Source organism: Malaya genurostris, chromosome 3 (assembly GCF_030247185.1).
Source record: "Malaya genurostris strain Urasoe2022 chromosome 3, Malgen_1.1, whole genome shotgun sequence".
Taxonomy (NCBI): domain Eukaryota; kingdom Metazoa; phylum Arthropoda; class Insecta; order Diptera; family Culicidae; genus Malaya; species Malaya genurostris.
The window spans coordinates 135,587,937-135,605,824 of NC_080572.1; the positions used below are offsets into that span (position 1 = coordinate 135,587,937).

General features: G+C 38.4%; 1 protein-coding gene across 4 annotated transcripts in view; it reads right to left on the reverse strand.

The window, feature by feature from the left end:
* LOC131439381 (probable ubiquitin carboxyl-terminal hydrolase FAF) overlaps nucleotides 1-17,888 on the reverse strand; it is a 466,389-nt gene that overhangs the window by 338,486 nt on the left and 110,015 nt on the right. For 3 of the 4 annotated variants that reach the window (XM_058610308.1, XM_058610311.1, XM_058610310.1), the window contains 6 exons: nucleotides 1,598-2,023; nucleotides 1,398-1,534; nucleotides 965-1,280; nucleotides 656-809; nucleotides 447-597; nucleotides 86-391 (listed from right to left, as the gene is read on the reverse strand). In XM_058610308.1, coding sequence (XP_058466291.1) covers nucleotides 86-391; nucleotides 447-597; nucleotides 656-809; nucleotides 965-1,280; nucleotides 1,398-1,534; nucleotides 1,598-2,023 — 1,490 coding nt within the window. The remainder of the gene's footprint in view (nucleotides 1-85; nucleotides 392-446; nucleotides 598-655; nucleotides 810-964; nucleotides 1,281-1,397; nucleotides 1,535-1,597; nucleotides 2,024-17,888) is intronic. The other variant, XM_058610309.1, reaches the window with a different exon arrangement.

Consider the following 17,888-nt stretch of genomic DNA (forward strand, 5'->3'; position numbering starts at 1 on the left):
TAATTTTGATACACATTTTGTCGATTGTGATGTAAACAAATAAAAATACTACGGGCAAATTACACTGTTAGGCTTGTTACTATACCTTACGCTTCGTTCTATTGGTTCTGGCATTGGTAATATGCAATGCTTGCTTTCTGCTAATGACAGTTGCTCGATGCAATTAATATGTGTCAATGCTGTGTGGTCGCGCCGAGTATAAAAGAGCATGTATGCATTCCACCACCTTTTCTGACGTCTGTACTGCATTCTTTTCAAATTGTTGTCATAAACTTCTCCCATATAATCTCCACCAAAGCACTGTGCTTTCATTTCTTCATCTTCGTTCATTTTGCATTCAGAAACTTCACCATCATCAAATTTATACCACTTTTCAAAACCATCTGGCGACCTAAAAGAAGCCTAATATAGAACTAAACGTCGCTATCATTACAACATCAAAATACTTGTGTAGTATGTAACTGAAATAGTGTCCACCAGACGCCTGCCCACTATGTACAACGATGCCTGTTAACTGGAAACGAGTTTCAGTTGAGTCTTCTGGTTTGTTGTCATCTAAGTCTATCACTTCGCCTTCGATTTTCGCCAACCCCGAGACTGATCAAAGAGTTGTAAATGAAATACTTGTATGCTCTAAACATTTTTAATCTATTACCTGTATATGGTGCCATATCTAACCAACGAGGAAATTCAAAGTAATCATTAAATTTTATCGCACACACCCTCTCGTAGTCATATTCGAATCGCTTAAGTTGAATAGCTAGAACCGGTGGCAGCTTCCGCACGCATAACCGTTTTACGGTCACCACCTACACACAGATTATAAAAACCAAATTAACAACATTAATAGATTTTTTCCAACACTCATCTAAGATTATTCGTATTTATAGCTGTTTATCATTGGGAATGTAAAAAAAGAATCTAAATATGTTCGATATAATTCATCATTGGTGTGCATACAAACCTTTTTATCACATTTATCACAATGGTAAGCATCCGCGCCTTCTAAAATTTCTCCTTTAACATATTGTTCAAGAGAGTCAGTAAGCGAACTATGATTTCTAATATCTACACTGAAAGCACTAAAAGGCTCATCCTTGCTATACCGATGTGGACAATCCTGACAAATTTTCTGATCACTGAAACATCCACCTAGCGTAGTACCCATGAGTTGTGGATAGCCCAACGTCTTTAAACCTTCATCCAAACTTTCAAAAAGGGACATGAAAAATTCTACTGCATCTTGTTGCTCTCGAAGATTCACCGGTTCCCCTTGAAGCCTGAAAATATGATTTTTTTCATCAATACATTACCATTTCACGCATGCTATGTATACAGAAATTTTGATAGAACGTAGAATAATTATACGTCTTACTGAAAATGTCAATAACATTTACTTGAAATGACTCCATAATCCTCGCGGAGTGTAGTACTGAAGTGAACTATGGCCAAGGTGAGCGAAAATAGCTTGAACGTGCTTTAAAATTCCTACGTGATAGTTTTTTTGAGCTGCATCATCACCTTCTTGTACCTGCTAAAAAGAAAATGTTCTGTTATTATTATTTTTAAAAATAACTTCAAGTTTATTTTAACACACGTGAGAATCCCATTCTCCACTAAAATCCTCATTCGGATTAGTCGAAGCCCCTTGTGCTGTTAATATTCCTACTCTCAATGATGGCACCATGAAAAGTTGTTGTAACACAGAATTCATATAACAGGTAGCACCAGCATTTTTCAGTCCACAAAAGCCTTGCGTCGGACGAGGTCCCACCGGAGGTAAGTATTCCCACTCACGCAGTGGCTCGATATCCGTGAAAAACATATCGAGCAAAATTTTAACAAGAATTTTCATATTTTCGAGACAATTCTGACACAAGGCAACTAACAAATCATATGCCGCAGAAATTGTGTGTGGATTACGGCACACGGGTGGAGGAGCGTTGATGTCGAGTATTTGGCCATTGCGACGCAAATGTAAATATTGACGAGAAGCTATGAAGAGATAATCATCCGTAAGTTCCTGAAATAGTAAAAGTGTATGTTTGATGTTAAAAACATGATATGATAATATATATATATATATATATATATATATATATATATATATATATATATATATATATATATATATATATATATATATATATATATATATATATATATATATATATATATATATATATATATATATATATTAAACAATAAAAAATTAGGAGACATTAGAATTTCGTTTTTTATAATAATTTCGTTTTTTATAATAATAAAGATAATTTAGTCTTAATATATTTAAAACTGTTTTCCACTATTGGCTCATGTTTTATTTTGAATATTTACGATGCGAAAATTGTAATCATGGGTTCTAAATAAATCGACTCAACTTTTTGGCAATATATTAATTCACATCGTCAAGCATAAAATCTATTTCCGGCTGTAGACTTGTTTTTTTTTTATTTAAATAATCTAATTTCGAAGGCACACTGCTCTAAGATGCCGAGAGCATTTTCTAATTTTAATTAAATATTTTCTTAAAACTAGAATAATTTTAATAATAGTGGTGATGTCGAATTTGCGTAAAATGATCTACTCTAAGGTATCCTGCTTCCATATTATGGTTGGCAATGGTAGGTTGGCACTTATCAGGCACCCCCAGATCATGAAAACTCGTTGAGTGCTTGCTGGTCAAGAGCAACCCTCGATGAGTTGGTTGGTATTTTGTAGACGAGAAAAAAATAAGCAAAGAGAAGTAAATGATGCAGAAAATGGAATTTAAAAGCGGAGAGGAGAGCAAAACGAGCTAGAATCGGCATAAAGAGCTTATTAGTTGACCGCAGAGATGGTGGAAAGGCGGGAAAGAAGGGGGCGAATAGGTTAGTGACATAATAAAGATTAAGATAATGCCGATGATGGTGGTGGATAGTCATAGGATGGGCAGGATCGAGCGATTGTTAGAATCGAACCTGAAGGTGAAGACTTTTTTAGGAAGACACAACAATAAATTAGACTTGTAAATTGATGTTTTTTTCAAGTACCTATAGATGAGCAGCATATAAGAATTATCCCGACTCGCCAACACATCCCAAATCGGAACTACAAGCGGTCTACCTCGGGCCATGAGGGATTCCAGAAGCTATGTCCTGGTGTCGCGATACTCCACGCACGACCACACGACATGCTCGATGTCCTGATAACCGTCGCCACAGGTGCCAAGACCGCTCTCCGCGAGCCCCACAGGCCGGAGATGTGCGTTTAAAGTATAGTGATTTGTAATGAGCCGTGACATAACACGAATGAAATCGTGACTCTCGTTCATCCATTCATCCATTGATCCTTCGTAACTATCACCTTCCAATGCGCCCACCTTAGCTAATGAGTCTGCCTTTTCATTGCCCGGAATTGAACAATGCGATGGGACCCAGACTAAGGATATTAAATAAGTCCGTTCAGATAAAGCCCCCTTTCTTACTTGTCCATCCTTTTCGGGATAAACCTTGACAACGCAATGAACCATTAAAGACTGTCCCAAAGTATGGACGCACTTTGATTTCGCTGTAAATAATTCACAAGTGTTAGAAATTCAAAATTTATTCGATATACTGATAATATTAGACTACAACAACAGAATATTATTCTCAACATTTCCTACTTAGCCATTGTAGACCAACTGGCGCACCTTCTTGCGAACGTTCCTCATTAAATTCCGTAGACTTCTTGGCGACAAGTTTTGACACTTTGTTCCAATCTTTTTCGAACTGTTGAATGGTTTCGGCTGCCGAGACATGTTTCCTAAGATGTGCCTTCGTTAATGCCAAAAATTCCTCAATTGGTCAAAGTTGTGGGCAGTTTGGTGGATTCATTGCTTTTGGGACGAAAGTGACATTTTTGGTAGTATACCATTCTACCGTTGATTTCGAGTAGTGGCAAGAAGCAAGATCTGGCCAGAAGACAACAGGATCCTTGTGGCTTCGAATCATGGGTAGAAGTCGTTTTTGTAAACATTCCTTGATGTAAATTTCGCTGTTCATTGAAGCAGTGGTGATGAAGGGTTTCGAAATCTTACCGCAGCTACAAATTGCTTGCCAGACCATAGCTTTCTTACTAAATTTTTCGACTTCAATCGATGTCACGGACTGGTTTAACACTTGTCCTTCTCGCACCGTATAATATTGTTGTCCCGGCAAGGATTTGTAATCGAGTTTCACGGAGGTTTCGTCATCCATGATTATGCAGTTCAAATTTCCAGCAAGAATCGTATTGTACAGCTCTCGAACCCTCGGCCGGACCGTTGCTTCTTGTTTCGGACAACGTTTTGGTTGTTTCTGCTTCTTATAGGTTCGAAGATTCAAACGTTCTTTAGCACGAAGAACGTTTGACTTCGAAGTGCCCACCTTTTTGGGCACATCCCGAACTGAAACCTCCTTCTTTTGCTCGAACGCCTTCAGAATACGTTTATTCAAATAAGGGTTAGCAGGACCTTTTTTTCGACCCGTTTTCGGTTTATCCTCACCGAACTTTCTGATTGCATTTCACACGGCTTTTTCACTTACTCCTTCCATTTTTGCTATCTTTCTCAGTGACAGTCCGCGTTCTGTGGACCATTTGCACACAATTTTTCGACGTTGTTCTGTTAAAAGTCCACGCATTTCGAAACAAACTAATGAAAACCAATAAATAACTGCACAAGTGGTTAGAGAAGAGTGTAAACAACAGGACGCAGCCATTAAAATTGACAGATTCTGAACCATTGCGAAATGGCAGCGGTTTTTTGTTGCGTCCATACTTTCTGGGACAGTCTTTACGTACTGCTTCGTCTACAATGACCACCGGTTCCCCTTCCTGAAGCGGACGCACGTCGTAAACCACTTTGTTCTGCGCGCTATGGTGGGCAGATAACCCTTAATCCAACCCTTCCAAAACTGGTTGAACAGATGTTGCATCAACCTCTAGCGGTACTTCTCCCTGTATGGATATTCTTATAGATACGTTGGCGCCACTCGAACTCATGAGTGAAAAGTGATTTGGTGTCAGGGTTTCGTCAGATGGATCTTCTATCGGTACAAAGGTTAGAGGGTGCGAATTTACTATCATCTCAGATTTCGATAAAAAAAAGTCTTCAATTCCTCGTCGTTCAAGTGATGTTTATGATGAAGAGATTTCAACGCATCTTTGATTGAACGTACCTTTCTCTCTTACACACCGCCCATGTGGGGGAAGGAAGGAGCATTAAATAACCATTCAGTTTCCGCTTTGGTGAAAACTGGGGCTAGCTTCCTATTGATAGCAAAAATCAAGTCTGCAAGCTCGCAAGAAGCTTCCCGAAAATTTGTTCCATTGTCGCTATAAATTTGCTTTGGGGCTCCTCTCCCATTTTGATTCAAATTCACCCAGTGCTGCAAACTTTCGAAATTTCACATTTGATTGGGTCATCCCAATCTACACCGGATCTCCAAACGTCCTGTATTAGTATTTTTCCGTGCACTGTGTAGTTAGCTACGATGCCGAGCGGATCAAAATTGCTCAACACCATCCTGAGAACCTGCCTCTTGGTGGGTACGACGTTACCGGATAATAACGGTAGAAGATCTTCACGGAACTGCGTGGCGAATACAAATAAGTCGTCTTTGGGTTTTCATTACATTCCAAGCACTCGCTCTGCTAATGTTGACTTCTCTATTGAAAAACGCTTTGCTGTTTAACGTCGACCCCGATCCGTCGAAGAACTTCCTGAGAATTTCACTGCCAGTTCCGTATCTCAAATTCCGCTTTATCGAAAACGCATCGCACATCTTTTATGATTCGCACTATTTCATTTACTGTATCTCGGCTATCCAGAAAGTCATCAACGTAAGCGTTATTGATGACAGCCGGCTTCAGGGTACAGCTTCTTTAGCGTTAGTTTTTTTACATGTTGTGTCAGACACGGCGAACACGACGCACCAAAGATAACAACGTTCATGACATAAACTGTTGGTGCTTGATCCGGCTCTGGACGAAAGAGAAACCTTTGCGCCTGTCGGTCTTCTTTCCTAACCAATAACTGGTGAAACATTTGCGAACATCTCCTACTGCAGTGTACTGCTGTTGGCGGAACTGAAACATAACCCTTAGCAGCGTAGTCAACAAATCTGGTCCAGCAAATAATATTATGTTCAGAGATACATCTCCTACTCGTCCTGCGGCGTCCTACACGATATGTGTACAAACAATACCAAGTGATAAACACCAAACGAGGTATTTTTTTCGAATTACGCATTTCGTTCTCTGTGGCTTTGTGGACATAACCTCGCAGCAGGTACTCATCAATTTGCTCTAAGATTTTCGGTTTCAGTGTTTGATCTTTACAGATTTTTTTCTCCAAGCAAACTAACGACGTGTAACCATTGCGTAGCTATCTGGCAAGTCAATAGTATCACTCTTCCATAGCAACCCACATTCGAATTATCTTGACTTGTGGTATCTAATAAGATCTGCTTGGTACGTCGATGCAGTGCCATCGCACATATGAATCGATACAAGATGGGTTTGCTGTGTTTCTTTTTTTTCGCAACCAAAAATCATCCAACCAAGTCGTGTTTTAGCTGCAACTGGTTCACAATAATGCCTTTCACGTTTGTCTAAAGTCATTATCCAAACCAATGAGAATCCGAGGCATTGCATTCGAATAACTACTAACTGGAAGACACTTCAGGTGAGCAAATCTGTTGGCTAGCTTATCGTAATCTAAGCATTGATGAGGAAGGTCAAAACAGGGAACCGTGCGAACACCTAAAATAGTGTATTGCTGAGAACGAGTGCGAGTCCCGGGTTGGCGGTTCAATGCATAGGACACTGGTCTTACAAGCCAGTTGTCGTATGCTCGAGCCCCGACTTGGAAGGGTTCTTAGTGTCAGTAGGATCCATAGTACTAGCTATGCAATAATTCTGTACACTAAGAATCGGCTGCGAAGTCTGTTGAAACAGAAAGGCCAAATTCCACAAAAGGAATGTAATGCCAAGACTTTGCTTTGAGAACGAGTGCCCGAGATGCGTACTTGCACCTCACGTGAGGACGACTCCTTTCTTGTCACACTTCCTGTCTACTGAATGCACAGTGGAGTGACATTTTCATTCAACTCCAGCTCTTCAGCGATTTATTCTTCCATCAACGTAATATTAGATCCCTCGTCTAAAAATGCGAAGGATGAAATAGACTTTCCTTTATGTGACAGAATGACAGGAATTACTTTAAAGAGAATACTCTCCTGATTATAGCAGTGAGCGAAGATAACACCAGTGAAAACTAGTCCCAGGTTGGCGGTTCAATGCGTAGGACGCTGGTCTTCCAAACCAGTTGTCGTATGTTCGATCCCCGATCTGGAAGGATTCTTAGTGTCAGTAGGATCCGTAGTACTAGCATGCAATGATTCTGTACACTAAGAATCGGCTGCCAAGTCTGTTGAAACAGAAAGACCAAATTCCACAAATGGAATGTAATGCCAAGACTTTGCTTTAGAAACTGTTCGTTGAACTGAGCAACTTGGCTTTGTATGTAACAGGCTATTATGATACTCTTTACAACCATCGATTTCACAAAACTGTTTCGATCTACACGGTGACTTCCCAAACAATGTTGACAGAGCTTCAAACGTTCCACCAGTTGTTTTCTTTGATCTAGGCTTAAATTTTTAAATTTGTGATCATTCTCATCACACGCTGCACATGATTTCGAGATGATGTTTTTAGTTTTAGTTTGGTGTTCTTTTCTCGAATTTATCTCAATTTCATCATCCTCTCCGAAAGAGTGTGCGCTCACGAAACCACCTTCTTGCTCCGACGACCTTCGTCATGACTGCAGTCTGGCAGCAAGACATTACAAGTAGCAGTTCTGATAGCCGTAACCAAAAAAAGAAATAATCGTATCTATTTGCAATCGGCAAAGACTAATGAGCGTCTTTCTACCTACTGTGAGTTATTTGTTTTGTTTTACTTCTAAGTATGCTTCCACCGAACACCCGATCGAAGCAAGCAACACTCGGTCGGCGGAGCACAACAGTTGAATTGCTTTCATTTATCTTCTCTTTCATTCGTTACTGAGCGCTGACTCTCAAATTCTGCAGATACATGTTCGTTGTTGTATCCGAACCAATAAAGAGCAAAGACATCATATTAACAAGATATCCAGCTCTTACATTTCCCGAACAAATCTTTGGCAACATCCTTTTTTGCGACCATGGCGCACTCAGGCGAGTCCGCATCGAATCACGTACATAGAAGTAGGGGAGAGAAATGTCAAATTCGTACGCGCCAAAATAGCAGCTCTGCGCACCCATACAATTGACATGACATGTTGAATGAGACGCCGTGCGATGGCGTTGCTGAACTAAAGATTGAGATCGCTTCAAGCTGACAGGGTCTGTAAAGAGTTAACTCGCTCGGCAATGCGATTATTTGCATCTATTCAGAATCGTGAGTCAAGCCAAGTTAGTTCGTTGTAATTGTTTAGAAAAATGAAGCGTGTTAGGGAAACGCAAACTAATCGCATCCGTGAAGTGATATCACAAGCCGACGGGAAATTTAAATGCATTGCCGATTCGAGCTGTAAATACGCACAAGAAAAATTTATGTTTTCAAACTTTAAGCGTCACCTCCATAGCCAACATTATGAAGTGTTTAATATGCTTGGTCTGTCATATACAGAGGCGCAAATTTCGGTTCCCAAAGCAAAACAAAAAACTACAAGGATCAGCCCCATGAGGTTGTTCGAGCCATTGATGTGGAACAAAGCAACCAAAATTTCTAATGATCTACAATCAAATAGTTCAATCAATCGTCACACTTTTGAATTCGCAAATGCACGAGAGTCTGCTGAGATTGATCTTTATTAGGATCCAAAACCGAACACGCGAACCCTGAATATAGACTCTATTTGTCGTGATTTGTATTTGTTTTGTAGCCGACGAAATTACATCAATAGCCCAAATGTATGCAATTATATGTTTGTACACACTTGCGATACGGATATCGATATTAAAGCTTCTCTTCGCCAAGCTTGTGTTCAAGTTTTGTTATTTTTATAGCGTTACTACCATTCTGCGATTTCGGTTGAAGCGATAAACTTTTTCTCATTATCAATCGAGTTCATCTTATATAAATTGGATATTAATCTTATGCACTCCAAATTTACCGTAGTCGACAACTACGACTTCTCATGCGAAACGACATATCATAGAATTTCATCCGAACTTGCATGACACAAGATCAGAGCATACAAATTAAAGCTTCAAATCGTTTTATGGTACTTTTTGTCTTGCTGTCTAGCAACAACCTACCTCTAGCAATCTACTCGTAAGACTGAAACGTTAGCTATAATTTTGCTAATATTTATAGACTCGCGTGCGTCCAACAGCTTCGCTTTAGCATCGATTGACCAATCAGAGCGATGCTTTCCCTTTGATATATCGCTCACTCCTTCCGGTATGCCGAAGATTTTTTGCAGACAAAATAGGACACTGCTAGCTATTAATCAACATTTCATTGATATACAATTAAAAATACATGGTTATGAACATTCAAATCAATACGTAGAAATATTTTCAATCAAATGTTCCACATTAAAAAAATGATTGTTGAAATTGATCGGCATCAAGTTCTTTTGGGCATTTTACAATTGGTGGCAGTAGACAGCTTTCCCTTTTCTTTCCCTGAGAAAACCAGTTTTAAAACGTTAGTTCACCCATTGTTTAAAGCGGCAGGAATCGCTGTCAATTCAAAGAATATTTGTTCGATGGTAACGGATACTGCATCCATAATGCGACAATTTGTTAAAGATGAGATGAGTAAACGTATGGTTCACCTTAAAATTGATAGTGCGTCACGTCATAACCGGCATTTGTTCGGCATAAATGTCCAATACTATGTCAATGGAAAGATAGTTGTTCGCAATCTAGGTGAGTTATAATCTTAATGTCAAATGGTTTGTTCGCATTCTCGTTCCGATCTGCTGGCTAAATATAATGGTGAAAAGTGTTGATATTGTTATATGCACTAAAACTGTAAAAAATATTTTACAGGCCAATCCGACCTGGTGTCTTTTCATAATCAATCTAATCTACTGCTCGCTAGCTGTTGCAGTATTGCTTTTTGCAGTTCAGGTTCTGGTACCAAAGGCCGCCATTGAAAAATTACCATTGTTTGTTATTGAATCTACTTGAAAACAAATTACCATGTGAGCTTCGTCTACAAAAATGTGTTAAATGAATTTCAAAAGAGTAGCAAAAACTGGTTAAAAAATTTTCGTTTGTAAAATCATAAACCCTGTGGAGTAGTATAAAAACATAGGACGTCTTGAGGTCACAAAAGAGGGAATAAAATTTGAAACATTTCGGATATTAAAGAAGACAATGCATGTGATTTGATGATTGTTCTCCGGTGAACAACCAATTGCGTTTAAAATCTGTATTAAACTACTGATATATAATAATAATAGAAGACTGTATGAAATTCGATTTTTATATGACATCCTGAAGGATTGTTCTTGAGATAACATGATGTTTAATTTATTTAGTGCTAGCGGACCCTTGCAAACTTCGCAGAGCAATAATTTTAGATTTGAATAAAACAAAACTTTCAATCAATTTTAATTATTATTGAAAAGAATTTATTGTAATGTCCTATTATAAATAACATTTTTGTTTTTCCTTTTTTTGTTATAACGACCATGATCGAAAGACGCATGTTTAGAGAGGTGTGGGGCAAGAAAATTCTTCATCACAATCATATCAAAATCGAATTCAAATTAAAAAAAAACTTTCAATCAACTGCGTTTAAGGTGGGCATCTGATCAGCTAAACTATTTTTTTAACTGTTTATTTAAACCCATCAGTAACCTTTCGGTGATCAGAGGGCGGCAGTCGAACCAAGTCGACTAGTCGAACTATCTCCTACAGAAAATTTGAACAGTACGTTCCTTGTTGATGTTTAACGTTGTATTTAAACTTGTTGATATAAAAATAGTTGTGTTCACAGCACTGATATAAGAACTTACTGGCAACACTATAACTGTTTAACGTTGTATTTAAACTTGTTTATTGTTGCCAGTAAGTTTTTATATCAGTGCTGTGAACACAACTATTTTTAAATCAACAAGTTTAAATACAACGTTAAACATCAACAAGGAACTTAGAAAGAAACATTTCAAATTATCAAATTCTTATGAGATTATACCTATTGCTGATGATGTTATGAGCAATAACTCATCTTCCTAAAAATTTATATTAATTAGGTCTCATGAGAAGACCTGTTTCTTGATTTAAATAATTTCGTAATGATTTTCATCCGTGTATGACTAAATAATCTAATATTAATAAACATTTAAATTTAAAACATTTCAGCTATGAAAGAATTACATCACAGCCAGACCAAAAGAGTTTGGCGAAAGAGATCCGTGAAGTAATGGATCGCTTTAGTTTAATTTATGACCAGGTATGTTCTATAACACATGATAATGGCGCTAATATGTGTGCTTCCGTCAAAGAATTTAAAAAAAAAACGATGGAAGCACAACAAGAAATGGATATTCTCAAAGAATTTGATAACGAATACAACTACTGCTGTGATTCCGATTCGGATTGCAATGCAAATGATGTCAACGATTTTGATGGCTTTCTCAATGAACAAAAAGAAAACGAAGATCCAAACTGCGAGGATGAAGAATATTGTGGTGAAGTCGTAATTGACGACGAAAAAAGTGATGTTTTCGAGGAAACGCTTTCTGTAGTTTTCAATAGCACGCGTTGCGCTGCCCATACCGCTCAACTTGCAGTATGGGATGTGCTAAAGTGTCATGAAAAGCAAACGTAAATTGGAATGACGTACTCTTTGATTGCGATGCCAATCAAGCTGCTGAAAAAAATCAGCCACGTCTTTCTCTATGCCATCGATCAATTTGTGCCGAAAGTTATAAAGTCTCACACCCTTCAGCCTAAATGGTCATGCGAGAGACTCAAACAATTGAAAACTGCAAAAAGATCCGCTCTGAGAAAATATTCGAAAAATAGAACTGATTACCTTCATTCACGATATGTGGCGATAAATAGCACATACAAACGTTTGAATGAACAGTTATTTGAAGCTTATCAACAGAAATCACAGGATAATCTAAAAAAACAACTCGAAAACTTTTTGGAAATATGTTAACGAACAGAGAAAACAAAGTGGGCTGCCGAAAACTATGGTAAACGGTGATATTGAAGCAAAATCGACTGATAGTATTTGTAGTCTTTTCCGCGATCACTTCAGCAGCGTTTTCAGCGACGAGAAACTCGACATCGATTCAATTGCTGAAGCCGCTAATAATGTATGTACCTTGCTTTTCATCTGTCGGCTCTCCGAACACTATATCGATTGGTGATGTGATCGAAGCGTGCAAGCGTCTTAAATGCTCATCGAATCCTGGCCCTGATGGTATCCCGTCAATTGTGCTAAAAAAATGTGCTCCCAGTATCGCAGCTCTATTGGCCAACGTTTTCAATAGCTCGCTGTCGTCAGGCATACTTCCAGACATCTGGAAAACCTCGCTATTATTCCCCGTTCACAAAAAAGGTGATAAACATATAATCTCTAACTATCGTGGTATTGCGTCATTAAGTGCACCTTCTAAATTGTTTGAGCTGATTGTCATGGATTTCACGCACCGTTGTAGCTCACAGTACATATCCACCGACCAACATGGATTCGTTCCCAAGCAAACAACTCGGATTTATCTTCCGAATGACGAAATCATTCAGTAACATACACTGCTTGAAAGCATTATATATTGCCCTGGTTCGCTCTGTTCTCGAGTTTTCTGCAGTTGTGTGGTCACCTTATTACCATAACGGGGTACAACGCATTGAAGCTGTGCAGCATAAATTCGTCCGTTTCGCCTTACGTCAGCTGCCTTGAAGAGATCCCCATAACCTTCCCAGATACGAACTTAGATGTAATCTCATTGGACTTGAGTTGCTTAGTGATCGACGCAATATTTCGAAAGCAATGTTTGTTACCCATTTAATTCTGGGAAACATCGACTGCTCCAGCCTTCTCGGACAACTCGATATAAATATCAGACGTAGAACTCTCCGGAATAACCCTTTTCTTGTCCCCCAGTTTGCTAGAACGAATTATGCGAAGAACGAACCTGTATCAAGCATGATTCGTATATTTAATCGTTGTTATACTATTTTCGATTTTAATCTGTCTCGTACTACTCTCAGACGCTCATTTATAGTATTTTTCAAGAACTTGACCTAAGAATGACATTACTTATAATTCGTATATTTGTATTCAAGTTTGTGAGTTCTAAGTATATTATGTTAGTTTGTAAGTGTACCTTGTATTTTATTATAATTAAATAATGTATCATTTGGATGTAATTATCTGTTGGTACAAAAGATGAGGAGGTTGTATGCCTACTGGAGAGAGATTTTTAATAAGTATCAATTCCAGTGGGCTTTTCCCTGCTCCAAATAAATGAATAAGTGAATTTACATCTATCGATATACGGTGTCAAATTGAATGGGTCGTTCCATTGCACAGTGGTCCGGATCCACAATTTAGGGGGACAAAAACATTTGTGGCTTGGCCTTATACTTTAGAGCAGGGGTTCCCAAACTATTTTGGGTCATGGACCCCTTTACTAAAATAAACTTAGACCTCAGACCCCCAGTAACAAATTCATTTGAAAATTCAATTTCTTGCTTTATTAATATTGATGTAAAATACTTACCAATTTCTTCGGATGGTCAAATAAACACAACTTTTTTAGCATGAATATTTCAAATAACAACTTATATCAAACAATAGGGGGTCGGTTTCAAGACCTCGTCGACCCCCACAGCAGAGATGTCTATCTCCTCTGTGTGACGAAGAGCAAGCAAAATTTCTCCCCTCGCACTGACAACTTCAACGAGAGCTCTTCTCTTTCACATTTATACACCACTGTTGTGTAAGTGTGCACGCATCATGAGTGCGTTTGTTTATTTCCTTTTACCTCTTCCACTGAATCGCACCAAAGTGCTAGAGCATTAGCTAATAAATTCTCTGAGATGGATGCAGATACTTTCACAGAGGTGTACACGCCGGTGAGCACTCTGCTGTATGGTTTTCGTAGATGAAGCGTGGACACGCAAAATCAGCAAAATAAAACAATTTATCGTAAAATTTTCGGTTTTCCTTGCAAATTTTTCATAGCAAGGTCAGATCTACTCTCTATTAATTGAAGTTCACAGAAGTGTTCGCTCTCCATCACGCGCCTGTGGTCACTTGGGTGTATTTAGACGAGAGCGCGTGTGAGCGATTCATGCGAAGAGAATGTGTTTCACTCGCGCCAGCTGCTTTAACCACAAGCACACACTCAAATGCTGTTTATTCGACACTGAGAAGAAGTGCGGTGCTCTTTGTGCGGTGCTTCGTTTTTTTCATCCTCGGTGTGGCAAAAATCTGACTCTAGCGTGTATCTCTCTGGTGAAATGCCATCTCTGCCCCACAGTCAGTTTATGTTTACGTCGACCCCCGCAAAAAGGACATCGACCCCATCTATATCGACCACGTTGGGAACCCCTGCTTTAGAGCTATGATGTCTTCAGAACAAATGATCAGTGAAAGATAAGCCATATTTTGAAGCATATGGTATTAGGGTGGTTCTTATTATTAGGGTGATCCAAAAATTATTTTCCGTATGTGTTGAGATAGAGGACTGCATCCTTCGGCAAAATTGTATGAAAACTTATATCAAGCAACTTTGCCGAAAATTTTTATAAACATGCTCGAAAGTATTTTCTATCGAATAAAAGAAACCGATTTTTTTTTCATCTGCTCCAATGTTAGATATAGCAGTTTAAAAATGATCTGTTTTGGAACGAGTTTTGCTCATAACTTCGGTTCAGGAAACGCTACCTGAATGCGCTATTCTTGAAAAAATGGTTTCAACAAACTCTAAAAGATATTCAAAGACACCAAAATCGAGAAGTGAAAATTAAGAAAGCTAGAGCAAACAATCTGATTTTTCTAGGAACACCCTAAGTTGCTCTATTAAAATAGCTGTAACACTAAAACCGTTAGAGATACTAAAATAAAGTTTTCGGCAAAGTTGCATGACATAAGTTTTCCTACTATTTTGCCGAAGGATGCAGTCCTCTATCTCAACACATACGGGAAATTATTTTTGGATCACCCTAATAATAAGAACCACCCTAATACCATATGCTTCAAAATATGGCTTATCTTTCACTGATCATTTGTTTTGAAGACATCATAGCTCTAAAGTATAAGGCTAAGCCACTAATATTTTTGTCCCCCTAAATTGTGGATCTGGACCACTGTGCAGTGTAGTTTCCTTAGTGCGTATCGAACAAAGCTTTTATGGATGCGTTCCAATCGGTAGCATTTCACGTCGTGATACTGCCCCAACAATTGTACAGCAAACTCTGAAATACTTCCAATTAGGGCGCAGTAGAAAATTTTTAGTGTGTAGAAGTTATTAAAACCAGCGGTTTTCGTTTCAAAAATCTCAACGTTTCATACTTTAGCCGTGATGGAATATGGACCTATAAGCTAAGTTTGCTGTCGAATATAACACCTAAGTGATGAATAGAGTCTACTCTTTCGTAATGTGCCCTCGAAGAGTATATTCGAAGCAGCCCAAAACTATCGAACGACTGAGCTTATCATCTTACATCTACTGGTATTAAGCAGCATACCTAACCCTCGTATATTTTTTGACGAAAAACAGTACATTTTGCGCAAAAATAAAAAAAACCCTTCTTAATCCACCTAGTGGTGTGATAATGCTTTTCTCCTCTTTCATAACAGTCTCATGAAAATATATTTCATACTTTTATTAAATAATTTCGGATACTAATTTTGACACCAATTGATTCAGATTGATTAGAATAGTTCACAAAAGCATGCTTCAGTGTTTATGTCACATAGTCAGCATCATTTTTCCAAACTAGTGCTTACATTTGCGTTGCCTATTCGTATGAGAAAAGTGATGCTAATCTATAAAACGAGTGACATTGTTTTCACATTCCTGGTATACATCACCCTGTAATTACTGAACCGGAAGTCGGATCCGCATGATATTTCGGAACTTTGTATGGGACCATAAAACTTTTCATTTGAATCTAAGTTTGTTAAAATCGGTTTAACCATCCCAGAGTAATATGAGTGACATTATTATCACATTTTTTATGTATTACTTTCACATTTTTTATGCATATCACTCTGTATTTCCGGAATCAGAATTTGGATCTAAATGATATTCAGGAACTTCGTATAGGACCGTGAGACCATTCATTTAAATCTGAGTTTGAGAAAATCGGTTTAGCCATCTCCGAGAAAAGTGAGTGACGTTATTTTCCCATTTTTGGTGCATATCACCCTGTAGCTTCGGAACCGGGAGTCGGATCCAAATGAAATTCAGGAACTTTGTATGGGGCTATGAGACCTTTCATTTAAATCTGAGTTTGAGAAAATCGGTTTAGCCATCTCCGAGAAAAGTGAGTGACGTTATTTTCCCATTTTTGGTGCATATCACCCTGTAGCTCCGGAACCGGGAGTCGGATCCAAATGAAATTCAGGAACTTTGTATGGGGCTATGAGACCTTTCATTTGAATCTAAGTTTGTGAAAATCGGTTAAGCCATCTCCGAGTGTGACATTTATTTAGTGACAATATTTGTCACACACACAGACATTTGCTCAGTTCGTCGAGCTGAGTCGAATGGTATATGACATTCGGCCCTGCGGAGCTCGGTTCAATAGTCGGTTTTTGCAGTGATTGTATAGCCTTTCTATATGAGAAAGGTAAAACAGTACATCGACTTTGGAAATACAGTATATTTCGCAGCACGCACGGATTCAAATGAAATTCCAGAACTTTGTATGGGACCGTGTGACCTTTCATTTGAATCTAAGTTTGTGAAAATCGGTTAAGCCATCTCCGAGAAAAGTGAGTGACATTTTTTCCACATTTTTAATGCATTATGTCCCCCTTTTTGGTGCATATCCCCCGGTAATTCCGGAACCGGAAGTCGGATGCTAATGAAACTTAGGAACTTTGTATGGGACCATGAGACCTTCCATTTGAATCTAAGTTTGTGAAAATCGATTCAGCCATCTCGGAGAAAAGTGAGTGATATTTTTTTTCAAATTTTTGTACATATCACCCTGTAGCTCCGGAACCGGGAGTCGGATCCAAATGAAATTCAGGAACTTTGTATGGGGCCATGAGACCTTTCATTTGAATCTAAGTTTGTGAAAATCGGTTAAGTCATCTCCGAGAAAAGTGAGTGACAATATTTGTCACACACACATACACACAGACATTTGCTCAGTTCGTCGAGCTGAGTCGAATGGTATATGACATTCGGCCCTGCGGGGCTCGGTTCAAAAGTCGGTTTTTGCAGTGATTGTATAGCCTTTCTATATGAGAAAGGCAAAACAGTACATCGACTTTGGAAAAACAGTATATTTCTCGAATAATAGTGAATAAAACGTGATTAATCCACCTAGCAGAGAGATGAAACCTTTTTTTATCAATCCGCATGTGTTTTTTGCATGAATATTCTTCGGTTTCAGTTACATTATTTTAATGACCGTCGTTTTCATTACATTATTTTAATGACCGTCGTTTTAAGCGACAATTTGAGATTGTAATCACTCATTACTCTGTAATGTCGAAACTGCAAATACAATCGAATTTAAATCTAGAAGTGTGATAATCGATTAAACATGCCATGATATGTAAGTTCCACTTTAGAGTTTACGGTAATTTCAGGTACTTCAAGAGCCGGTATTTAGGAACCAGCATAACCCAAACCAATTCGTATGGCCATATGACGAATAAATTACAGTTTTGAGTACAACTTT